Source organism: Protomyctophum bolini (genome assembly GCF_963924005.1).
Source record: "Protomyctophum bolini genome assembly, chromosome: 19".
Taxonomy (NCBI): Eukaryota; Metazoa; Chordata; class Actinopteri; order Myctophiformes; family Myctophidae; genus Protomyctophum; species Protomyctophum bolini.
The window spans coordinates 6,007,792-6,034,868 of NC_137880.1; the positions used below are offsets into that span (position 1 = coordinate 6,007,792).

At 42.9% G+C, this 27,077-nt stretch overlaps 1 protein-coding gene across 1 annotated transcript in view; it reads right to left on the reverse strand.

Annotated features, from left to right (window-relative positions):
* Positions 1 to 27,077, reverse strand: part of adgrg6 (adhesion G protein-coupled receptor G6) — a gene marked incomplete at its 5' end in the record, with an annotated part of 194,307 nt that overhangs the window by 61,757 nt on the left and 105,473 nt on the right. Inside the window, 2 exons of the mRNA XM_080791316.1 lie at positions 18,740 to 18,808; positions 23,927 to 23,974. Of these exons, the coding sequence (XP_080647442.1) occupies positions 18,740 to 18,808; positions 23,927 to 23,974 (117 nt within the window). The remainder of the gene's footprint in view (positions 1 to 18,739; positions 18,809 to 23,926; positions 23,975 to 27,077) is intronic.

The window sequence follows — 27,077 nt, forward strand, 5'->3', positions numbered from 1 at the left end:
GCAGTTACAGGCACGTGCAATTCTCCAAGACTCCTGGATGCTCATGCCTTCCGGTTGCAATTAGCCTGGCTAATAATAAGCCAGACTCAAATCACACCGTCGTGTTGGTATTTGAGTCTGGAGATGCTGTGTATGGATCTTGTTTCTCAGGGGTGGGGGGGGGGGGCGGTTCAAACATTTTCTCTTTGACGCAATTATTGGTCAGAGATATACTATACTGTCAGTCAAAGGTCTCAAGCATTGAACGTCACTGTATACCAAAACCCGCCCATATCGCATACCGTGTTTCCCGTTTGGCCACACCAGTTCTCTTGGTGTTGGAAATGGCCGTATAATTGAGCCTCTCCAGACTGTATTCCGCCGGCAGTTAACAAGCCAGACCGGCTGATTCGGTCTGGGCTTATTATTAGCCAGGCTATTCCGGCATGACATGGAATTAAGGAGAGGAGGGCATTTGCATTTCTTTCACCCATAGTAAATGCATGGTCTGGAAAATTGTGCCACCGAGTGGCACGCTATACGAGTTTGTATAGGTCTGCTATTTTTGAAAAAAATCGAAGAACGATTTCGGGATTCAAATTCAAACATAGTATAAGAGTAGCAGATGCGTACGTTCGAGAGTGTCGATCTGCTACTGCTGATGCACGTTGTGTGATGCTGAGGTATAGACCGTACATGATAGGAAAAACACGAAAAGTCAAAAATATGAAAGATAAGACGTTTCTGCCCCCGACATCAACGATATAGTTTATATTTATTTTACTAGGAGATCCAGAAAAGGTCCCCTAATACAAAATAAATAAACATGGTATATGCAGGGAGCTGGTTATAGCAGCAGTGACTCCTATGCAGCTCTCAGTTAGCAGTTGTGTATATCGCCGTGAACTAGGGCATTAAGCAACTAGTCTACTAGTTTACTAGTAGACTAGTAAATCCACTAGTCGAAATTGTTGGTACTAGTTGATAAAAAAAAAGTTATTTTTTTATTTTGTATTTCTTCAGGTAGATTATAGTTATAGTCACCAATGTACACAATTTTTAAATGTACAAATGTGTATTTCCAAAATAAAAAAAAACATCAAAAATTTACAAATATTTATTTCCAAAAACAATTGTAGTCGACTAGTAAACTATAGGCAACTAGTCAACTAGTAAAAAAGTGAATGCCCTACCGTGAACGTAGCAGATCTACAAGCTCGTAGCGCGCCACCGAGTGGCGCGCTACGAGCTTGTAGGTCTGCTATTTTTGAAAAATCGAAGAACGACTGCATTTTTTTAGAATCTGATCTCAGGTCAGAATGGGTTAATCAGACCAGTGTGTGTGTGTCCAGTGGAAACCTCGTATGAATCTGATCTCAGGTCAGAATGGGTTAATACAAAGTAGGCTACATGGTTGCTTGCTGCCGGTGGCCGGTGCGGGTCCCTTGCAGCTGTCCAGTGGTGGTCTTATACTCTTACCAGCCTTTGGGGTGGTTGGTTAGTGCCGTGCAGTGCAGTATGCGGTGGTCTTACCAGGCTTGGGGTGGTTAGTAGCAGAGTGGTTAGTGGCGCTAGAGGAGACAGTAGACATGTCACTGGCTGGCTGGTGAGCTATACACACACACACACACACACACACACACACACACACAGAAGGGAAAACAACCACACAGAATGAACAGTCAAACACGAAAAACATATAAACGCAGGGTTCCAAAAATAATGTTGATTCACTTTCAATAAAATGTCATTTTAGGTATAGACATATTTTAGTTTAATCTGAGACAATACATTGCAGCGTTGATTGAACGGGAGTACTTTTTTACTCACTCGCGCACGCACACACGCACACGCGTGCGCGCGCACACGCACACACACACACACACACACACACACACACACACACACACACACACACACACTAAAAAACAAGTTAAAATAAAGTACCTGACGGACTAATATTCTTATACATTATATTTTACCTGACAACATTGCTATACCATACTATGCCGTCTTACACTACTACATTCATTATTATTGTTATCGCTACTACTTATATTTGCCTGTATCTCCTTCCCCGTCTATTCTTCTTCTATTTCTTTCTTTCTATTCCTTTCTATTCTAAGACGTGCAGCGACGTTGATACTTGTTTGGGTTCATCTTCTTTGTGTTGCTTTTGTGTCCTTTCTCGATGCTGCATACAAGATACTACTGCTGTGATAAACCATGACCGAGATAAACTAACTCACTTTCTCTTTATCACCAACACAGTCAATAAGACGCCTAGGACTGAACCAGAATCAGACCAGGGGTCCGACCGAAGCCAGATTTGTGGGGTCCAATGCCGGTCCCGATGGGTGTGTTATGGGAGTGTTTTAAAATGAAAAGGTTTGTCTTTAGTTTTCACTTCCTTAGCGTCAGAGTTGTGGTTAGCTACCTTAGCGTCAGAGGTGTGGTTAGCTACCTTAGCGTCAGAGGTGTGGTTAGCAACCTTAGCGTCAGAGTTGTGGTTTAGCGTAAGAGGTGTGGTTAGCTACCTTAGCGTAAGAGGTGTGGTTAGCTACCTTAGCGTAAGAGGTGTGGTTAGCTACCTTAGCGTCAGAGTTGTGGTTAGCTACCTTAGCGTCAGAGTTGTAGTTAGCTACCTTAGCATCAGAGTTGTGGTTAGCTACCTTAGCATCAGAGGTGTGGTTAGCTACCTTAGCGTCAGAGTTGTGGTTAGCTACCTTAGCATCAGAGGTGTGGTTAGCTACCTTAGCATCAGAGTTGTGGTTAGCTACCTTAGCATCAGAGGTGTGGTTAGCTACCTTAGCATCAGAGGTGTGGTTAGCTACCTTAGCATCAGAGGTGTGGTTAGCTACATTAGCATCAGAGCTGTGGTTAGCTACCTTAGCATCAGAGGTGTGGTTAGCTACCTTAGCATCAGAGCTGTGGTTAGCTACCTTAGCATCAGAGGTGTGGTTAGCTACCTTAGCATCAGAGGTGTGGTTAGCTACCTTAGCATCAGAGGTGTGGTTTGCTACCTTACCAGTTGCTGTGCTGGCGTGTGTAACAGCAGCAGCGTTAGTGGCAGCAGCAGCAGCAGTAGCAGCGTTGTTGGCGATGCTTGAAGTAGTAACTGGTTAGCAAAATAAATTGGTACAGGTACAGGTGAGTAGTAAATGAAAAACAAACGCATGCACATACAAAAAAAAACAAGAAAAAAAATATGTTAATAGAATGAGGTGTGAATACAGGAAGCCATACCCCCGGAGATGTTTTTCGATGCGTTTCATTGGACGAATGAGAAGAACCAGAACTTGTTTGAATGACATGCATTGCTTCCCAAAAGTGCGAAAATATGCCATGCCAGTTTAACCCATTTTGACCTGAGATCAGATTCTAAGAATCAATCAATCAATCTTTATTTGTCACATACATATTAAAAAAGTAGTATCTTTAAAATGCAGTGAAATGTATGTAGGTCAGCCCCACAGAAGTGAACAGTAATACAGGACAAGAGGACTAAGCTAAGAATAAAACTACCATTTAAAACACTTCCAAACCTAAAAAAGCAGACTATAATAAATAATTAAGTTAGACTACAAATAAATAATGTCCATAGAGGTATTAAAGTGTTAAAAGTCATGTCCATGTGAAGGGAGAGGGGGGGGGTTGTAGTCTTCTACATCCTGAGAGTTTTCTGAAAAAGCTATGTTTTTCTATGTCAGTGGTTCTTCGATTTTTCAAAAATAGCAGATCTACAAGCTCATAGCGCGCCACCGAGTGGCACAAGCTTGTAGATCTGCTATTTTTCAATAGCTAAAGCATGTGTAGTCCAAATAATGAATGTCACTGAAACAAATTCCAATCGACATGGCAATAAAATAATTGTGAATCTTGATAACACAATGCTAACACCAAAAGGGGTTCCCGCCCAAAATGGGTAAAGCAAATTACATTATAAAGCTTCCAACATGTGAGACAATATGAGACTAAAGCATACTGTATCCTTTCTCTTCTCTCCATTATGAAAAAAATCACACCCGTGTGAACTGAGTGGTTTCCTCTCTCCCTCTCCCTCTCCCCCCCCCCCCCCCCCCCCCTCCTCTCCTTTCTCTCTCCCTCTCTCATTAGCAGGCAACAGCGCAGCACTAATACAATCTCTCTCTCTCTCTGTTTCTGGCACAACAGCACCCCTACTGGTATACTCATAGGCATTGGCTCATTAACAAACGTCACATATAGGTGAACACGGACATTGCCGTTCCTTGGGAGTGGTTGGCAGCACTCAAAAACACTTGTGCCAAGACGTTGCTCCTCTGCATGCTATCCTAAACAATAGTCACATTCTCTCAGCATCCGACATCGAACCAACATCTCCAGGTGCTTCTGCAGGGGAAAACATTCAGCTGAGCAGCAGTTTGTATATACCCCACAGTAGTGCGGTCACGGTGTCGCTTTGCCGAATAGAACCGGCCGTCTTCGAGTAAGAACAAACACGTCAATGTCGACAAGCGACACCACCGCAGCCGCGCGACGCGAGTAGTGTGAATGTTAAAGCATTTTATTAAAAAGCGGGTTATTGGAGCCTTACCAGGAGACGAGGAGCTGGAGTTAGAGGTGGTGGAGGTGGTGGTGTTGGTGGAGGAGGAGGAGGAGGAGGAGGTGTTTTGGGTGGTGGTGGTGGTGGTGGTGGTGGTAGTTGGGGTTAGAAGCATGCTTGTGGCAGACATGATGGATGATGAGGAAGATGGAGTGACGGAGGGGAGGACTGGAACAGGTGACAAATTAACACAAAAAAACGAGACCGACATCATGGCAGAGAGGAACGACAAACCTTCAGTCAAATACCCGTCAGTTGAGCGTGACAAGCCCCCCCCACAACACACACACACACACACACACACACACACACACACACACACACACACACACCATACACACACACACACACACACCTCCAAAAAAAAACAAAAGCGACAAACATACATCATTGAAAAGGGAACCAGAAGGAAGCCTATTAATCAGATGAAATTTGCTTAAAGGGACACTTCACCCTTTGTGCAAAAGAATATATGTTAATGACGTTTAGAAGCTTTAGAACACTTTCCTGGCGGGTTTTTTATGTGTGTAATATGTGGTTTTAGATATTTTAGATTGTAGCAGTGAGCACAGTGTCTCTGATGTCATGGACACTGGTCTCACTACCTTCCTGGACTACAATTCCCATAATCATTTGGTGCACTGCTCCTCATTGTGGATAGGGGGAGAGCTGTCTTACTGAGACAACGTAATGTAGTCCAGGAAAGCCCTGTGTCCCATGACATCAGAGACACCGGGCTCACTGCTACATTCTAAAATATCTAAAACCACATATTACACACATAAAGACCCCCAGGAAAGTGTTCTAAAGCTTCTAAACGTCATTAACAGCTTTTTGCAAAAAGGGTGAAGTGTCCCTTTAAGTTATGGCAAATCTGGAGAAAAAAAAATGCTTACCACTAGCTTTCTCCACAGATGTGTTCATAAAGGTGTCTACTATCACAGAAAATGTGTTCCAACCCACCCCCCCTCCCCCATATCTCTCCCCATTTCCCATCAGCCTATATACCGTCTCTGCCCTCCCTATAATAAAATACGTCCAAACACGGAAAAGCAAGGCGTTGTTTTATAGCGCGTCTTTTAATTATAACTGTAAAAGGGGATTAAACCGGCGTTCAAGATGCCGTGAAAGCACTTGCCGTCACATAGTAACGACCTTCAATTACAGCCCAAACGAGCCGTGTTACACAGCTGCGTGAGAGAACTCCCCCACGCGCCATTGAGAGCGGCGGCCGGGCGGGCGGCATTGTCCTCTTTTTTTTAGTGAGAAGAACGTCATTAACCCATTTTGAGCGGGAACCCCTTTTGTGGTGTTTCAAGCATCATGCTATATGCTTTAGCTATTGGAAAAATATAGCTCATAGCGAGCTTGTGTATAGGGTCTGCTGTTTATGAAAAATCGCAGAAATGTATTATTCTTTCAGAGTGAACGTTTTTGAGTGGTGAAACCACTCTACAACCAGCAATGTCCATGTACCTGTTTGTTTGTTTGTTTGTTTGTGTAGGTCAATGAGCACGAGTATGTGACTTATATTAATAGCAGTAGGGGGCGCCAGAAACAGAGAGAGGGGTAGTGCTGTGTCTCTAATGAGAGAGAGAGAGAGAGAGAGAGAGAGAGAGAGAGAGAGAGAGAGAGGGGGGGGGGGGTGGGGGGGGGGGGAATTGCACCACTCAGTTCACACGTGTGTGATTTTAACTCAAATCTTTGCTTCTGGGGGGGGGGCGGGGGTCTAAATGGATTAATCTCATGAACAAAAAACCATCCCCACACGTAGCTGCCTCGAGAGGGTTGACAGGCGGTGTTATTGAATGATATAATGGAAAGGCTGTTTTTGTTTTTATGAGACACACACACCGTCTGTCCGCGGTAATCTGGCGGCTAGCCTATCTTGTTTTTCCCAATTAGTCTGTTTTTTGTCTCACTGCTGAGGTCCTATGTTGATATGGACAAATGAGAATGAAGGGAGGGAGGGTGGAGAGAGAGAGAGAGAGAGAGAGAGAGAGAGAGAGAGAGAGATATGGAGAATGATTATAAGGATTAAGAGACTGCGAAGTAACGGAAAGTGGGGAAAAGCACCCTTCGTGCGGTTTGCCCCCATCCTATTTGAAAGCACCCCCCCCCTTATTCCTAAACGTAACCTTATTCCTAAACGTAACCTCAGTAAAACTATGTCTAAACCTAACCTTATTCCTAAACCTATAACCTCAGTAAAACTATGTCTAAACCTAACCTTACTCCTAAACCTATAACCTCAGTAAAACTATGTCTAAACCTAACCTTATTCCTAACCTTAACCTCAGTAAAACTATGTCTAAACCTAACCTTATTCCTAAACCTATAACCTCAGTAAAACTATGTCTAAACCTAACCTTATTCCCTAAACCTATAACCTCAGTAAAACTATGTCTAAACCTAACCTTATTCCTAACCTTAACCTCAGTAAAACTATGTCTAAACCTAACCCTTATTCCTAAAACCTATAACCTCAGTAAAACTATGTCTAAACCTAACTTTATTCCTAAACCTATAACCTCAGTAAAACTATGTCTAAACCTAACCTTATTCCTAAACCTATAACCTCAGTAAAACTATGTCTAAACCTAACCTTATTCCTAAACCTATAACCTCAGTAAAACTATGTCTAAACCTAACCTTATTCCTAAACCTATAAGCTCAGTAAAACTATGTCTAAAACCGAACCTTATTCCTAACCTTAACCTCAGTAAAACTATGTCTAAACCTAACTTATTCCTAAACCTATAACCTCAGTAAAACTATGTCTAAACCTAACCTTACTCCTAAACCTATAACCTCAGTAAAACTATGTCTAAACCTAACCTTATTCCTAAACCTATAACCTCAGTAAAAGTATGTCTAACCTAACCTTATTCCTAAACATTAACCTCAGTAAAACTATGTCTAAACCGAACCTTATTCCTAAACCTTAACCTCAGTAAAACTATGTCCTAAACCTTAACGAGAAAGAACTGCTGGGGGCCAATGTTCCAGTTACCCTTACATAATTCAAACAGTTTAAAAAATAGTGAAGATAGCCGATCTACAAGCTCAATGTCATTATGGTTTTTTGAGCTTGTAGATGTCCACTATTAATGTTTTCTTTTTTCTGTCAACCTTCTGTCAACGAAGCCTAAAAGATTAAAAAAAAATGCAATTCATATTCACAACGTTCCAACGTTCAAACCACGATCCGATCGTTATATAATCGCGTATAATTACGTGAGTGACATTCCATAATCGTGACAACCCTGCTCAGTATAGACTGGGCTGTTTTCACCTTTTCGGCGTGTGAGACCTTGTGATAATGACGGCTCATAGAAGTTAAGCATCAAGTGACTTCTGACAAAGTGAGTTTTGACTGGGTGAGCACTGGAGCGACCTGACACGCACCCAACGGCGCTTGCGCGCGCACACACGCACACACACACACACACACACACACACACACACACACACACACACACACACACACACACACACACACACACACACACACAGAGGAACAGCACGGGGCAGCTTAACAAGATAAACAGAACATAATGATGGTGGAAAGAGCGAGGGAGAAGGAACATGATGAGGAGGATAGGAGGATAATAATGAGCTAACGGGAGAGGAAGGGGGGGGGGGGGTGAACAGGTGCAGGGCTGATTGGCTGAAGACGGAACAGGGATGAGAACACGATGCAATATTTAACCCATTCTGACCTGAGATCAGATTCATACGAGGTTTCCACTGGGGGACATGCACACTGGTCTGATGAACCCATTCTGACCTGAGATCAGATTCTAAAAAAAAAAATGTCAGTCGTTCTTCGATTTTTCAAAAAAAGCAGACCTACAAGCTCGTAGCGCGCCACTCGGTGGCGCGCTACGAGCTTGTAGATCTGCTATTTTTCAATAGAGGGCGGACGCGTTTCAGTGTCGTTTCTGGGCAGCACGTTTCGATTCGAGTTTTAGTCGTTATTATCGAATGCTTTAGCGTTTTAGTCCAGTTTTAGTCGACTGAATGTCATACGATTTTATAGTCGACGTCCTCTACAGTTATATGCAGTCGACTGAAATGTATTTTGGCGCCGTTTGAAATGCCTGACTTTGCCGGAAATAGCAGATCTACGAGCTCTGCTATTTTCAGCGTGCGACCGAGTGTAAAATGACTTATACTGGATCTCTTGTCCACTATAGTCCCTTCCTAACGTTTTAGTCTGGTTTTTATTTGTCGACAAAATTGTCAGTATAGATTTAGTCTCAGTTTCAGTCACCGTAGCTATAGATTTCATTTTGTTTCCGTGTAGTTTTTGTCAGTGAAAAAAAAGGTGGTCGACGGACATTTTCCGTTTTAGTTTTAAGTCGACGAAAACAACACTGACACGTTTAACCCATTCTGACCGGGCACCCATTTTGGTGTTGGCATCATGTTATGCTTTAGCTATTGAAAAATAGCAGATCTACAAGCTCATATCGCGCCACCGAGTGGCGCAATATGAGCTTGTAGGTCTGCTATTTTTGAAAAATTCGAAGAACGACTGACATTTTTATAATCTGATCTCAGGTCAGAATGGGTTAATCAGACCAGTGTGTGTCCCGTGGAAACCTCGTATGAATCTGATCTCAGGTCAGAATGGGTTAAAAAAGGAGCATATAACTGTACCAGTGAGTGCTGAGCGATTATATGACTTCAAATCAACGTCGTGGTCGATTCAAACCGTTCACGCCTCGGTCGCGATTGGCGAAGGATAATGGAAAACGTAATCGGCGCACCGTCGGGCAGAAAAGTCTCATCTCCGTATATATATTTTTTTTTTCAACTAGCAGATCTACAAGGTCGAAACGCGGCGCTTCGCGGCGCGTTTCGAGCTTGTAGATCTGCTAGTTTTTAGCGAAGAAGACGTAGTAGTCCTTATGAGCAAGACACTGAAGCCCTATAACTGCTCACCGCGAGCAGGTTGACGCCTCGCATGTTTTTATTTTAACTACCGCCATCATCGGTGTGCATGCGGTGGAAAGTAACTAAGTATACTTTCACTTAAGTACTGTACAGTTTTGAGGTATTTGTACTTTTGCTTCAGTACAATCATTTGAAAACTTTAGTTGCTATAGTTACTTTGGAGATTTCAATTTTGATTTCGAAAACATACATTAACCACTTCGACCTGTTAAACATTTCGGCCCCTTTTGAAAATAGCCGATCTGCAAGCTGACGCGACGCATTGTGAGCTTGCAGATCTGCTATTTTCAATAGATCTTGTACATTCTGCACAATGAGTACATTTTCAAATCCGACTTTTACTCGTAGCGAAGTAGTTCTAAATTGCAGTATTGGCACTTTTACTTAAAGGGACACTTCACCCTTTTTGCAAAAAAATATATGTTAATGACGTTTAGAAGCTTTAGATCACTTTCCTGGGGGTATTTATGTGTGTAATATGTGGTTTTAGATATTTTAGATTGTAGCAGTGAGCCTGTTGTCTCTGATGTCATGGACACTGGTCTCACTACCTTCCTGGACTACAATTCCCATAATTATTTGGTGCACTCGCTGCACTGCTCCTCCTTGTGGATAGGGGGGAGAGCTGTCTTACTGAGACAACATGTAGTCCAGGAAGGAAGTGAGCCCAGTGTCCATGACATCAGAGACAACAGGCTCACTGCTACAATCTAAAATATCTAAAACCACATATTACACACATAAAGACCTTTTTTCCACCACTGTCCGGTGTGTGAATGTGCGCACGATTTGGATAAAAGGCGCTTTAGAAATGAAACTACTTTATCGATCACGTGGCTTTTTGCTCCCGATCCGATCATTTGAATTTGAGCATGTTGATATATACTCGGGATGTCCCCGATCACGTTTCTTAACCGGCTCCCGATCCGATTTTTACGATAATTTGGAGGAAAAAAATGACGTGAACGAGAACGGTACACCCGCGATTTTTACGATCTGCACCTCGATCCGATCGGTTGTGTTAGCATCATGTTATGCTTTAGCTATTGAAAAATAGCAGATCAACAAGCTCGTAGCGCGCCACCGAGTGGCGCGCTACGAGCTTGTAGGTCTGCTATTTTTAGAAAAATCGAAGAACGGCTGACATATAGAAACATGGCTTTTTCAGAAAACTATAGCTGTCAGGATGTAGAAGACATTTTTTTTAGAATCTGATCTCAGGTCAGAACGGGTTAAAAGCGGGATGAAGATTATAGGTCGAGCGAGGAGAGTGACATGAGATAAGAGTGAGGAGGGGGGAGAGAGGAAAGGGAGGGTGGGTGGGTGGGTGGGTTGGGTTGGGAGGATGAGGCGGGTCGGGGGGGCGACAAGTCAAGCGTATAAGGATGAGTGGTGTGTAGTGGCTTACCTTCATGGGGGGTGGCATTAGTAGCATGGATGATGTTAGTGGGAGCTGTGTCAGTGGATGGGGTGGTGGGAGGGAGAGAGGCTGGCAGGAGGGTGATGGATGGAGGGAGGAGATGAGGGAAAGAGACAGAGACAGAGACAGAGAGAGAGAGAGAGAGAGCATTAAGTGGTGTTGCATAGTGGGAAGATGAGATGAAGATGCATTCGGGGGTTTTTAAGTTGCGACAGGTTTAATATGTTAGGGCGTCAAGCAACTAGTCGGCTATTCAACTAGTCCACTAGTAAGTCCACTACAGTCGACCTTGTTGGTACGAGTTGTTTTTTTTCTTTGTTTTTCTCGATTTTGCATGCCACAAGATTAGATATAGATAATAGTTTTAGTCACCAATGTACACCGTTTTTAAATGTACAAATATTTATTACTAGTCGACTTGTCGACTTGTAAACTATAGTCAACTAGTAAAAATGACTAGAAGTGAATGCCCTAATTTATGTATAGCGAGTAAACGGCACTTATAGCACATAGTGTGGCGACCCCTTCCTGAGATTTCAACACAGGTCCCCCTGTGCGGGAACAGACATCTTAACCCATTCTGACCTGAGATCAGATTCATATACGAGGTTTCCACTGGACACACACTGGTCTGATTAACCCATTCTGACCTGAGATCAGATTTAAAAAAATGTCAGTCGTTCTTCGATGTTTCAAAAATAGCAGACCTATACAAGCTCGTAGCGCGCTACTCGGTGGCACACTACGAGCTTGTATAGGTCTGCTATTTTTTTTAACTGTCAGGATTTAAGACATTTTCTTTTTCAATCTGATCTCGGGTCAAAATGCATTAAAGAACCACCATTCATTTGCGCGTCAGAATCTGGCCTCAGGTCAGAATAAGGTAATAACAAAACGGGACAGAGGTATATATATATATCATATATCTTTAGGACGTCCCCCTTCATGAAATGGATTGTCCCCGAGATTTGGGGCCTCTCGCTCACACCTTTCGATCTATATATAGCATAACAACATCGACGCACGCCAGATGTAAGCGAGATGTACTGTGTATAAGTGTCATGGCCGCCCCAATGCATTTCCAATGGAAGTCACATTGTTTGATACAACATGTATACACCCAAACATTTTCTAACGGCAAATATTAATAATAATATATACCACCGTGGATCCAGAGCCAAAGAGTAGAGGAGTTGTGACATGTCAAAGATATAGTGGAGAGATGGAAGATGGTGTGCTGTGACAGGGACAGTGTATACACACCAGCGTCACTGACAAGCAAACTTATACGAACTATACAGACTGGCAGCCTACTAGCCTATACATGTAGGCATGAAAATGGCTCCCAAATAAGCCAAAGTCCTACCGAACGCATCACTATGCCCCCCCCCTATATAGGAGGAATTTACATTTCCGAGGAATGTTCCCTTGTAATCCTCATGATTCCTGGTGATATACTCTTCTATTAAAGGGGCAACCTCTGCCAGCCTGGGGAGAGCAACGGACTGGCCTCATGTTTCCTTCAATGCATGAGGAGTTCCAAGCCACTTCTATTCACCCTGACAGGGGGGGGGGGGGGGGGGAGAGTTTCCCCGGTTGGCACGTGGAAGGAACACGTTATTTTCCGACCAGTTCCTTTCCCCCTTCCATCAGGCTGGCCAAGGGGAGGGCAGTTTAGAGAGACCAGGATTACTGCATGTTTGTTTTTTTGAAAGAGCTATTTGAAAAAAGAAAATATACAGGCCAAATATAGCCTATATATAATTATCATCAATCATAGCATTTCCGTAATTCCAATAATTTCTAGAACTGCACAAAAAAATGGTTGACTGGTTGAATTCGGAGATTTACCAGTCCTGCAGTCAATCAACACTGATTGCATCCATGGTGGTGGAAAAGTACACACTTGTTTTACTTATAAGTAAAAGTACCAATACTGCAATGTATAACTACTTTGTTACAAGTAAAAGTATACAGAATTGAAAATGTACTCGAGTAAAAGTATCGACATCAAAATGTACTTAAAGGCGCAGTGAAATGAAAAAGACGTTTTTCACACTTTTAGACCATATCCGTGGTCATCATATGGGCATACCTAACAATGGATGCCAAAAAAATGGGAAAATTCTCATTTCTGTGTGTTTTTATATCAAAGGTCCATAAAAACGATTGTATTATTTATTTATTAAAACGAAAACGTGCTGCGTGATGACGTGTAGAGGTACACATCGATAAAAGCCAATAAAAATGAAGCTCACATGTTTAATTCCCCATGTCTGCGCATCCATGCAACACAGCTGCTTCTGATTACAGATTACTCCGTTTTTATTTCCATTCAAGATAACATTCAGACAGTGTATTACTCGGTTTCAACGTAATCATCACGCTAAAATATGTATCTGAAAACATTATAGGGTAGAAATAAGCCACATAACAGTAAACTGGTTGTGCTGGGCGACCGTCTGATTTATAAACAAACAACACCACGCTGTTGCGCATAGCATTAGCCACCGTCCCTAGCTACCGTCCCATCACCTGAAGGGATGCGACACTCTGATTGGTTCAGAAACTTCAGACCGGTGTTTCATGTGGAAACACCATTTTCATGTTGTTCACCATTTCCGTTTCACTGCGCCTTTAAAGTACCAAAAGTAAAAGTACTCATACTGCGGAATGTCCCATGTCACAAGTTCAAAATGTATACAGAATCTATTGAAAATAGCAGAACTACAGTGGTTAGTGTGTGTTTTCTAATCAAAATCGTAGTGGTGTAGTGGAGTGGAATGTAAGTGGAGCGGAAGTACAAATTGTGGCTCTGAGATAGTAGAAATTTAAAGTATACCGGAAGTTGGAAATACTCAAGAAAAGTACAAATACCTCAAAATTGTACAGCACTTACGTAAAAGTACTTAGTTACTTTCCACCACCACCAGTCCCTGCAGTCAATCAACACTGATTTGCATCCAGACACGTTGAAGAATGACCCGACGCGCGTACGACGACGTCATCACGCATAGCGTTCTCTCGCGGCCTTTTTCTCACGACTTCCCCTCGGTCGCTGTTGTCGCTCCTCGCGGGAACATTATCCGTTCATTATGCATTCAAGCCCTGGCTGACCTGAGACCAGATTCTAAAAAATGTCTTCTACATCCTGACAGGGTTCCATTCTGACCTGAGATCAGATTAAAAAAAAAAAGTCTTCCATGTCAGTCCCTCTTCCGATTTTTCAAAAATAGCAGATCTACAAGCTCGTAGCGCGCCACTCGGTGGCGCGCTACGAGCTTGTAGATCTGCTATTTTTTTTTTAAAGCTAAAGCATAACGTAATGCTAACACCAAAAGCATTTATGTTATTGTTATACTTTAGCTATTGAAAAAATGTGCAGATCTAGCAGATCACCGACGCGCTATGTGAGGTCTGCTATTTCTTTTTTTGGAAAACGGTGAAATGTGCCTCAAATCCTTGAATATATTATTATTACAGAGTGAACATTTTAACTCAAATCTTTGCTTTCTGGGGGGCGGGGGGGGTCCCTGGAACAACATATTTTCAGATGGGGGGGTCGGCGGAGGAGGCCTTGACGTGAAATATTGAGCACGCAACCGATACAGAAACGCAAGGTTTTTTTCAGAAAACGGTCAGACAAAGACTTTTTTTTTTTTTAATGTCGACGTCAGGCCTAAAATGGATTAATAACAGCTGACCTTTATACGACACAAAACGTCCCTCTGTATAACTTTGCCATACTGTGAGAACTGACATTTAGGATAAGTGACCCCCCCCTCCCCTCCCCTCCAGCAACTGTTCCAAACAACGTGGCAACCTGCCAACGCATTTCTGATACACACTCGCATTATAAAGTGTCCCCCCCCCCCCCCCCCCCCCCACCCCCCGATGTGCATGAACCATGGTAGCACATGAGAGAGGATAAGGCCCACGAGGAAGTCTGGAGAGTGACAAACCTGTCCCCTTTTTACCGTGAGGACTGAGTGAGGGGCGCTTATACAAAAAGAAAAAGAAAAACAGAACGAGAACCTGTTAACCCATACTGACCTGAGATCAGATTCTAAATTCAAAATAAAAAAATTAATAAAATAGCAGACCTATATACAAGCTCGTAGCGCGCCTAGAGATCTGCTATTTCCGGGGGACTGTGACGCCATTGTCTCCAAACGACATGCAGTTGAGTGAATCATTCATTAAAACACATTTAGTGCCGGAAGTGCATCAAAATATAGAAGCTCTGGGGTGCCGGAGTTGTCTGATCGCTTTTACTCTGAAAGCCCATGAACCGGAAACACTTTCCTAAAAAAGTTGACTTGACAAATTGACCTAAACATCCCGATCATTTTAATTTATATGATATATGATCCAAAAAGCGTTCATATTTTGCGGGAGAGACGGATGAGGAGCAGAAATGAAGCGCCTGCAGCATATCGAACATGGGAGTCAATGACAAGCTAATAGTTGCACAAAGCGTTAGCATACGGCAAGTGAAAAGCGAAATGCCAAAAAAATAAATAGGAAAAATTCTAGGACGGCCACAGTGCCGAAGGCACCTCTCGGTTCGAATCCTTATGACGGCCTGAGGCGTCCTATGTAAAAATTGTGTTAATACTGCACTTCATGGTGGAGAACGGATGTGGAGCATACAGTCATATACACAGCATGTTTTCTCAGTGTGAATTGAACCCATATTGTATGGATTCCGTGTATCTCTGCTGTCCGGAGGAATTCCTCATAACCTTGTATTTTATTTATTTTTTAACGATGCTGCAATACTGCCTCATCAAAGTCGGTGTTGTTGTGCCTTTAGATATTGTCACTCACTCGCATGAGAAGGAGAGAGGTGGTGGAGTTAGGTGTTTTAGCAGTGAAGGTCCAATGGAGTTAAGAGGATTTGTCTAATGCGTTTTCTTTTTTTACTACTTTCCATTGGTTTTCAATATTTTTTAAACAACACACGGACGTAAAGGGCGTTCAATAGCACTGATTTATGCAACAAAAATCAAAAACCTAAAAAAGAAAATGTAGTTAGGAGGAGGTTACCAACAAATACGGGTCCTAAAATGTTAAATGGACGCAGAGGATTTTACTAGCTGTATTATTATACGGTCCATAAATGCTCTTTAATAAAAAATAAAATGTTCTGAACCTTGTTCAGGGCGGGCACAGCGCTTCCCATCTCAAGACCCACTGAGCTGCGCTATACAGGCTTTTTATTAAGCCATTCTTAATGGTCAATTACGCCTCGCGCTCCGTCGTCTCGTCTCCGTCTAGTTGCCGGAGAACGTCTCTCTCTCTCTCCCTCTCTCTCTCTCTCTCTCTCTCTCTCTCTCTCTCTCTCTCCTCTCTCTCTCTCTCCTGCACTCCCCTCATGCTTTCTCCTCGCTTTCGACACAGTCCGTCACATCACGGGAAATAAACGAGACACACATCAACGACGCGCAGCACAGTGCGAACGCATGTGCACTATAGACTATAAGGCTTCACTCACACCTTCACATCTAGCATGCAACATTGTCGCACGCTAGACGTAAACAAAGGGTATAAGTGTCAATGCATTTCCAATGGAAGTCACATGGTTCGACAGAACATTTTTGTTGTGCGGCTTTCGGCTGTGTTTCGACTGCCCCCCCCCCCCCCCCCCCACCCCCCCTCATACAACACGCGTGTCTCTTCAAACCACGCGACTCCCGTTGGAAATGAATTGCGAGCTCGCGACAGTCAACAAGGTCTCATATGCGTCAGCTATGCAACAATCTGCTGTGCAGGTTGTGAGTGAAGCCAAAGTCCCACCATATATGCTATACTGGGGATGAGAGAACTGCAGTCACAGGTCATGTGTGACATATACAGTCCTCCCTTCAGATGGGACACGCATTCCTCCCCTATACTGCGGACCCCCAATATGCGGGGACCCCGGCCTATACGCGGGGACCCCCGCCACTCTCACACCACTCTCGCATCGGACGTGACCCAAAATGTCTTGTTGTATCCAGTCATAATTATACTGCTGTATATGCCAAAAAAAAAACGAAAAACAAAGAAAATACTGCATTTTTTTTACTCAAACTAGTTGAAAACACCTGACGGAATAATGAACATGAGTCTCATGTCTCGGCGTGCACGTGCAGATTTCGACACAAGCTGAGCTGGGCTGATGTGGGATCAGGGAGGCTTGCATGAGGCATAAGCCGGATTAGATGGGGGGGAAACCTGTGAGGTTCACGGTTCGATCCCTACGGGCTCCTCCCAGAGTTATAGTGTTGAAGTGTCCTTGAGGAAGGCTCAAGGACCCCCCTAATTGCTCCCGAAGTGCAGGTTGGTACCGTGTGTGTGTGTGTGTGTGTGCGTGTGTGTGTGTGTGTGCACTACTTAAATGCACTCCAAGCAAACACACAGTGTTCATAGGAAGCACTGCAGCCGCCCAAGTCTGGATACAAGACACTATCTTTAGCGTCATACGGTAAAGTACGTGAGAGTTTATGAATGGATATCTGTACATGACTTTGTGGTCCTCGGGTGCATACTCATAGTTTAGACTATATAGTCATTGGTTAGACATGGGTTAAGGTTATAGGTTTAGGTGTGCTGCCCCCGTGGGAGGTTATTATAGGTTTAGGGTGAGGGTTTGAGATAGGTTGTAGTTGTGTAGGACTAATGACTGGGTCTAACGACCAAATGACTAGACTAAACTACCGGTAAGTACTGTCTACTCTAAACTAAGTACTGCACCCGTTGACTGGTCCAAACCAATGACTATAGTCTAAACCAAATACTGTCTTAACTAAGTACTGCACCAGTTGACTGGTCTAACCAATGACTAGTCTAAACCAAATACTGTCTGAACTAAGTACTGCACCAGTTGACTGGTCTAACCAATGACTAGTCTAAACCACAGGCAGGCAGACAGACAGACAGACAGACAGACAGACAGACAGACAGACAGACAGACAGACAGACAGACAGACAGACAGACAGACAGACAGCACATTGAAGCCATCATCATGAGTGAGTATTTGAGTATTCCCATGTGTATTTGATAGGAAAAAGGCCTTCTTGGGTAATGCACTCCTGCCAAGGAATACAATACGCTTACTGTACATTTTATAATTATCCTCCAGATCCCCCAGAGAGAGAGAGAGAGAGAGAGAGAGAGAGAGAGAGAGAGAGAGAGAGCCTGGGTGGGACCATCTTCAGCAACGATTCAAAACAACAGACGAGGTATCCACACTTTTCCTGGGCTGTGTGTGTGTGTGTGTGTGTGCTCCACTTCCTGTCGATTTGATCCAATGAAATCCAATGAAAACTGGTCAGATGACCAATGATAATATCCAATGAAATCGACAGGAAGTGGAGAGCACACACACACACAAACACACACACAGCGCAGGGAAAAGTGTGGATAGGGGAAATTCTTTGCGGAAACAAAACAGGGGAAGTCTTCTTCTTTTGTGCACACTCAACTTGGCATGTGAGAGAGAGAGAGAGAGAGAGAGAGAGAGAGAGAGAGAGAGAGAGAGAGAGAGAGAGAGAGAGAGAGAGAGAGAGAGAGAGAGAGAGACAGACAGAGACAGAGACAGAGACAGAGACAGAGACAGAGACAGAGACAGAGACAGATAGACAGAGACAGAGAGACAGACAGAGACAGAGACAGAGAGACAGACAGAGACAGAGACAGAGACAGAGAGACAGAGAGACAGACAGAGACAGAGACAGAGAGACAGACAGAGACAGAGACAGAGACAGAGAGACAGACAGAGACAGAGGGTGCGTTTGTTTTCCCCTACCTGGGCACCCCAGTCCCGGGGAGTCACAGCTGGTGGTGTGGGTGGTGTAGTTGGGCAGTGTAGACGTACCTAGAGGGCCGTCGAGGGAGAATAATACAAAACAAACAGACAACGTCGTTATATATAGTTCAACCAGGTTTGAAAGATAATACAAAATAAAACAACGGCACGACAATGGAGTTCAACAGAGGTAGGTATATATATGTTTTTTTCCAACGTATATATATATATATATATATATAACACAACTGCACACTCCTCCAATGATCAGCAGTCCTGCAACAGAAAATATAATGCCAAGCAGTAATTATTGTATTATGCTAAGTATATAGGCCTATATATATACACATACTTTATAATTTATCAATAATATAACGATACAGTATCGACGGGGACATCTCTAATACACGCACGCACGCACACACACAACCACGCACGCACACACAACCACACACACACAACCACACACACACACACAGACACACCTGCAACATTTGCTCTGCCTGTGGAGAGAACCGACTTGAAAAATTGACAACACGAATCAAGTGTCTCGGGACATACCCCCTTTTGGTGTCAGCATCATGTTACGCTTTATCTATTGAAAAATAGCAGATCTACAAGCTCATAGCACGCCATCGAGTGGCTCGCTACGAGCTTGTATAGGTCTGCTATTTTTTGGAAAAAATCGAAGAACGGCTGACGTTTAGAAACAAGGTGGCTTTTTCAGGAAACCGTCAGGATGTATAGAAGACTTTTTTTTTTAGAATCTGATCTCAGGTCAGAATGGGGTGGTGTGTGCATGTATATCTGCAGTGCAGTGCAGCGCATAGCTCTGCTCGGAACGTGATCTCCTGCAGGATGACTCTGCACTGCACAGCCTGCTACGGCCCACGGCCCGCGTTAACCCATTCTGACCTGAGATCAGATTAAGTGGGAGGACATAATATACGGGGCGGGCAGGGGGGCACGTTTGCATGACAGACGCTCCTTTGTAGAGGCATGTGCGTGCACGACACACACACACACACACACACGCGCGCGCGCGTTTCTCTCATGACAAGAGGAATGTGTGCGTGTGTCACAGAGAATGCCGCGAAATGAAATAATCGGTTGTGAGTGAGTGAAGAAGAAGCACGCCAATCGTGGAGAGGTGTGGACGGACATATCTGCTGTCCTCGCGAGGTCCGTCTCTCTCTCTCTCTCTCTCTGTCACTCTCTCTCTCTCTCTCTCTCTGATGAATCGGCGCCTTGTGCCTCTCAACGCCACAAAGAGGTGTTGTTTTCGTCGACTAAAAAAAAAACTAAGGCGAAAAATCTTCGTCGACTAAAACTAAACCGTCACGAACACATTATCCAGGTGACTAAAATAAGGTGAAAAGTGAAAACTATTCAAGAGACAATGCATGGGCTGTATTTTGCGTGTCTTAAGTACCAGGTCTTATTCCCTATAACTTGAATAAACTAAAGACCTGGAGGTGTGGTCAATGCCATTTTGCTATTCTGAGTGGCCAAGGAGCATTGATCACGCCTCCAGGTTTACTCAAGTTATAGGGAATAAGACCTGGTACTTTAGACACGCAAAATACAGCCCTATGACTGTTAAAGTCACTGTTAAGTTGTTCAAATGATTGTGACGCCATATTCATTTTGCAGCAGATCCCCTGGAAGGACAACTTTAATAAGAACCCCTTTGAGAACCACGCGTGTTCATGAAATGATTCATGCTTTCGCGATATAAAGATTTTATACTTTGAGCCAACGACACACTTTTCACACGACACAGTGTCGCAGCAATTGCCTTCAGAGTTAATGAACAAAACATAATGATGTTGTTTAACGATGTCCCCTGTATAGTCATTGGTAAAGCACATGTGAGGTGACAGGGAAGGACAGACAGACAGGCCTACAAGACAGACAGACAGACAGACAGGCAGACAGACAGACAGACAGACAGAATGTGTGCGTGTGCGTGCGGGCATTCGACATTTTGTTTACTTACAGAGTCGTGTCTCTTTTTATGAGAACTGTCAAAGAGGTGTGGGTCATTTGAAGTCATGTTTGTATGGTTCCGCTCGCGCTCGTAATGAGACCCCGCGCTGTGCTGGTCAGCCGTGTGTGTGTGTGTGTGTGTGTGTGTGCGTGCGTGCGTGTGCATGTGCGTGTGTGGGGGAGAGGGAAGGTTAGGTATGTTTGTATGAGTCAGTGGGGTGTCTGAATGTGTGTAGGTGTAGGTTCGTGCGTGCATGTGTATAATTTGTGTCTCTGTGACCGGGGAGTTTGCGTGCGTGCGTGTGTGCGTGCGTGCGCGCAGTCTTTCATCTTCAAAGAGACGCGACGGGAAACTATGGTGCTTCGTGGACACATAGAAACAGAAAAAGCACACACACAGAATCAGAAAACACACGCACACACACACACACACACACACACACACACACACACACACACACACACACACACACACACACACACACACACACACATCCACACACTTGTAACACAGGGTGTTTTTTTTATTTGAACCCTGAAAAGTAACAGTCATTGATATGTGAGGTTTCGGACAGACACAACTGACTAAAACTATGACAAAACAATGTTCGTCGACGACGAACACTGACTCAAACTTAAATGGAAACAAAAAGTAAGCTATGATGACTAAAGTGAAGACTAAATATACTGACAATTTCACCAACAAAAAAAAATGTCAGGAAGGGACTATAGTGGACAAGAGATCCCGTATGAGTAATTTTACACTCGGTTGCATGGTGAAAATATCCGATCTACAAGCGGCTGTATATCGGGGCTATTTTCAGCAAGCGTAAAAATCGAGGCCCGCCAAAAATACATTTTAGTCGACTAAATCAACCGTATAGATTTTAGTCGACTAAAATCTCATGACGTTTTAGTCGACTGGAACTAAAACATTCCAGGTGACTAAAATCGGACTGAAACTAATATTCAAAATATTCAAAAGACTAGGACCGAAAACCAAAATCTAATAATGTCGCTGCCATAAAAACAACACTAGTCACAGCTGCGGTGGGGGAAAGACAACGAGAGATAAGATGAAGCAACGGTTCGTCCAGTGTCAAGAAGAAAAGGCACATATTGTTCATAAAAGGGGGATTTGCCGGGAAATACAGAGTTATTGGGAGAGGATTTTGAGCTCAATGCTGTGGAGCCTGTGGTTTTAAGCCATTTTGACCTGGGAACGATTCTATGAATGTCTTCTAAAAATCCAGACAGTTTTCTGAAAAGGCCATATGTTTCTATGTCAGTCGTTCTTCGGTTTTTATCAAAAATAGCAGACCGTATACAAGCTCATAGCTCGCCACTCGGTGGCGCGAAAGCTTCAGTGATGCTTGCGGAACTCGACTATACGTCTCGTTCCATGACCGCATCACTGTCGTGGCAATAATCACGTTACACAACACCCTCTCGTGTATAATATTGCTTAATTCTTTCACAGTGACACTCTTTTAACTCAAATCTTTTGCTTTCTGGGGTTGTCTCTGGAACAACATATAGGATTGGGGTGGTCTGGGGGGCCAATTAAACATAATATTTTTGTGGGTCCTTGACAACGTTTGAGAACGACTGACATAGAAACACGGGGGTTTTTTTCAGAACACTGTAAGGGATTTAGAAGGCATTAGGTAAGAATCGTCCTCAGGTCTAAATGGGTTAACACTACGGTCCGGATGCGCCAACAACCGGTGTTCATTTTGTCGACTATATATGACGGAAAATGTAATATGTATTAACCCATTCTGAACGGGAACCCGTTTCGGTGTTAGCATCATGTTATGCTTTAGCTATTGAAAAATAGCAGATCTACAAGCTCGTAGCGCGCCACCGAGTGGCGCGCTACGAGCTTGTATAGGTCTAGCTATTTTTGAAAAATCGAAGAACGACTGACATTTTTTTAGAATCTGATCTCAGGTCAGAATGGGTTGATCAGATCCAGTGTGTTGTCCAGTGGAAACCTCGTATGAATCTGATCTCAGGTCAGAATGGGTTAAAGTCAAGGATTCCAACCCGACAGAGACATGTTCAGTTCTACTGGTTTGTCCGTGGTTTGTCTATAACAGGCTCTCCTATAATCTATACACCATCTATACAACGGAAAAAAAGATGATGAAAAAGTTATACTTTCAACAAAACAAAACAAAAAACTCAAAAGAACAGAACAGCCCTAGAGAGTTTATAGGAATATTGACTCGTCTGTCTGGAGCTTACAAAGACAGCGTGCGTGCGTGCGTGCGTGCGTGCGTGCGTGCGTGCGTGCGTGCGTGCGTGCGTGCGTGCGGTGGACAGTACATGAGCAAAAATAAATCGAGGAGGGAGGGAGACCGCCAATGCGAAAGAATAGTTTGAATGCCAGGGTGCAGTACTTAGTTTAGACAGTTTTTGGTTTAGACTAGTCATTGGTTAGACCAGTCATTAGTCCTATACAACTACAACCTATCTCAAACCCTCACCTAACCTCCCATGCACACCTAAACCTAACCTTAACCCATGTCTAACCAATGACTAGTCTAAACTAAGTGTGCACAAGCATTTTGACGATGCATAAATGTACTTTTGACTGCTTGAGTTTTCACTTGAGTGTGAGTGTGTGTGTGTGTGTGTGTGTGTGTGTGTGTGTGTGTGTGTGTGTGTCGTCTTTGACGGGAGGAAAACCTCCGTATGTCCAAAAACTGTCACTTGTCAGGATTACATTTGCGATGACGCTGTGATAATATGATCAAGCAGAGCGCTATATATACACATTACAAAAACAAACAAGCAACCATGTTCATAATACCGTGTGGATTTGTTATGGCATTGGTTCTCAAAGTGAGGGTCCGGGGGGTCTTTGCAGGGTTCCCGGGGGTCCTCCCCAGCAACAGTATACTTATATATATATTAATACATAGCATCACAATCATTTTAACCCACTTTAGCCATTCATATGTTGGCTATTCCAAACAAAAAGTAGATTTATAAGCGGTATTGATGAGAGCTCTGGTTAGTTGAATTAATGAAAGAAAGAAAGAAAGGGCCGTTATGGTCAGGGTTTGCATGTTAAATATTCATATTAAAACACCGAATACTTACACAGGAAGACAGACAGACAGGCAACCACGCACACACACACACACATACAGTATGCACACGTTCGCACGTTTGTTAGGCAGCACTCACCACTAGATGGCGCAGCGGTAGTTAAATGTATGCAATGAGGGTAGCAGACTGTGAAGAGAAGGCATAGACAGGTTAGCGGACATCATCGTTATAAGGCAACAAGTCAATCAGGCAATTAATTAATTAATTATTAATAATGGGCAGCATGCCGGGCCAATTAACAAGCATAATGGATGACGGGGTGTCATCAAAGTCAGAGTCAACGTGAGGCTCTCGTTATACAAACTGTACAATGTGTGTTAACGACTCAATTAAGACATCAATGCAGACTCACCGTGTCGACGTGTTAGTTCAGACAGTACAGTATATACTCGCGTAATTATTATACAAGAGCTATAATTGAGTTGAGCTATCGGTTAATTACAGAACCGTATATATGGGACGTGTTAGGCATTATTATATAAACTGTGTTTTGTCAATCTTTTACCTGCTTTTGGCCTGCTGCATAAAACGCCAGAGCTAAAACCAAGAAACAAGACGGCAAGGACTGTTTTTGTGTGTGTGTGTGTGTGTGTGTGTGTGTGTGTGTGTGTGTGTGTGTGTGTGCGTGTGTGTGTGTGTGTGTGTGTGTGTGCGTGTGTGTGTGTGTGTGTGTGCGTGCGTGCGTGTGTGTGCGTGCATTATCCTTTTAGACCAAGCGCTTGACTGTATACTCTGTTGCTCTTTTCACTTCAAATCAATCAAAGATGAAAAATATTCTATATTTCACAAGAACAACGGTGTTGTTGACAAAACACACAACGAGTCACAATCCATATAGAACCATATCGACAGTTTGACAACAAAAAGTTACCCGCTATTTAATCAAATATTCTATACGCTGCCGAGATTGGTTTTATTACCTTTAGAGCAATATAGGCTGAAGTATTTTCAGCTTTTCAACGACGAAAAATTGGTCAGTCGGCATGTTTTGATCATCAGTAGCCTACCAGCGGCCATTACAATGCGCTACAGGATCCGCCTCCATGGGGGCATTGTAGTCCAAACAAACTCAATTTCCCAGAAGCCCTATAGCAGCCCATGACGATGACTATAGATTTCCGGTTTCGTCATCATCATAACGCGACGGCCTCGTCATCAAGGTCCCGGATAAATCCAGCCGTTTATTTTTTAATTATTTTAAAATAACGGCGAATTAAAACGCATTAAACAAATGTCGGGTTATAGCGTTTTACGCGCGGTGGAACCCCGGATTAAACAATTAGCGGCCGTCAAACTGTTAAAATCCAATTGGCCACGTCCAAACTGTTAAAATCCAATTGGCCACGTCCAAACTGTTAAAATCCAATTGGCCACGTCCAAACTGTTAAAATCCAATTGGCCACAGTCAAACTGTTAAAATCCAATTGGCCACAGTCAAACTGTTCAAATCCAATTATCCAATTGGCCACTTATCCAATTGGCCACTTATCCAAAAATCCAAGTGACCCTATACTGTGGCCATATCATATAATATAATAAGCATATATCAAGCAAATATTTAGTAAAAAAAAGAAATAGCTACAAGCTCTCGGCAGGTTTGGTGTACAGGGGGCAGTGTTGTTTTTGGCAGCAACATTTAGATTTTAGTCATTATAGTCTCTTGAAAAGTTTTCATTTGGTTTTAGTCACATTTTAGTCACCTGTAATGTCTAATTTTAGTCGACTAAACATCATAAGATTTTAGTCCACTAAATCTACAGGTGATTTAGTGGACTAAAATTTATTTTGGCGGGCCTTGGCTTGATGCCGTCGTAATGACTGATCTTACACTCGCTTTGTGAGCTTGTAGATCTGCTATTTTCAGCGTGCAACCAAGTGTAAAATGACTCATACTGGATCTCTTGTCCACTATAGTCCCTTCCTAACATTTTTATCTGTTGACGAAATTGTAGATACAGTTAGTCTTAGTTTTAGTCGCCATAGCTTAGTTTTCATTTAGTTTCCATTTCGTTTTCGTCGAAATAGACCCCGGTTAACCCATTCTGAACGGGAACCCCTTTTGGTGTTATAGCATCATGCTATGCTTTAGCTATTGAAAAATAGCAGATCTATTTTAGATCTAGATCTATCTAGGTCTGCTATTTTTGAAAAAATCGAAGAACGACTGACTTTTCTTTTTTATAATCTGATCTCAGGTCAGAATGGGTTAATCGGACCAGTGTGTGTCCAGTGGAAACCTCGTATGAATCTGATCTCAGGTCAGAATGGGTTAACAGACTATACTGTCATAGCAGTGGTTCTCAAAGTGGATTCCTGGGGACCCCCAGGGGTCCTTGGTTGGGGTTCCAGGGGTTCCCCAGCAAAGATAAATTCTTTATTTTCTTGACTAGCAAATCCCGAGGTCCCTACGTAACAGTAGTCCCATGAGAATTGGGCTATACAATAAAGACTAAAAAGACTTGATATTTTGACATCTAGTCCACTAAGACTGGACCAAACAATCCTCTAAACTCCAGGTGACTAAAATAGGACCTCAACTAAAAGGGTGTGTTATTCAAAAGACTTAATACTAAAAATGAACACTGCAGCAAAATGTGTTCATATTATAGCCCGACAAACTTTTTATTTCCACCATATGTTGTACTTCGTCTATTAAAAAAAAAAGAAAAAGTAACTAAGTACTTTTACATAAGTACTGTACTTAAGTACTATTTTGAGGTATTTGCACTTTACTTCAGTATTTCCAATTTCCAGTAGGCCTACTTTCACTTCTACTCATTTCGGAGGCAAAATTTGTACTTCTACTCCACTACAATTATTTGAAAACTTTAGTTACAAGTTACTTTGGCGACTTTAAAATTTGATTTAGAAAACATACACTAACCACTTCAACCCTATATAGCCTATACATTTTGCCATTTGAAAATAGCTACAAACTCTCAATGCGCATTGGGGAGCTTGTAGATCGGCTATTTTCAATAGACTTTCTACACATTTTGAACTTGTGAAATGGGAACATTCTGCAAATATGAATACTTTTACTTTTAGTACTTAAAGTACATTTTGATGCCGATATACCTTTTACATTTAACTTTTACTCGAGTACAATTTCAATTCCGTACTTTTCACTTGTAACGAAGTATAGTTCTAAATTGCAGTAGTGGTACTTTTACTTAAGTAAAACACTTGAGTACTTTTTCCACCACTGCAAAAAAAATAGCAGATCTAT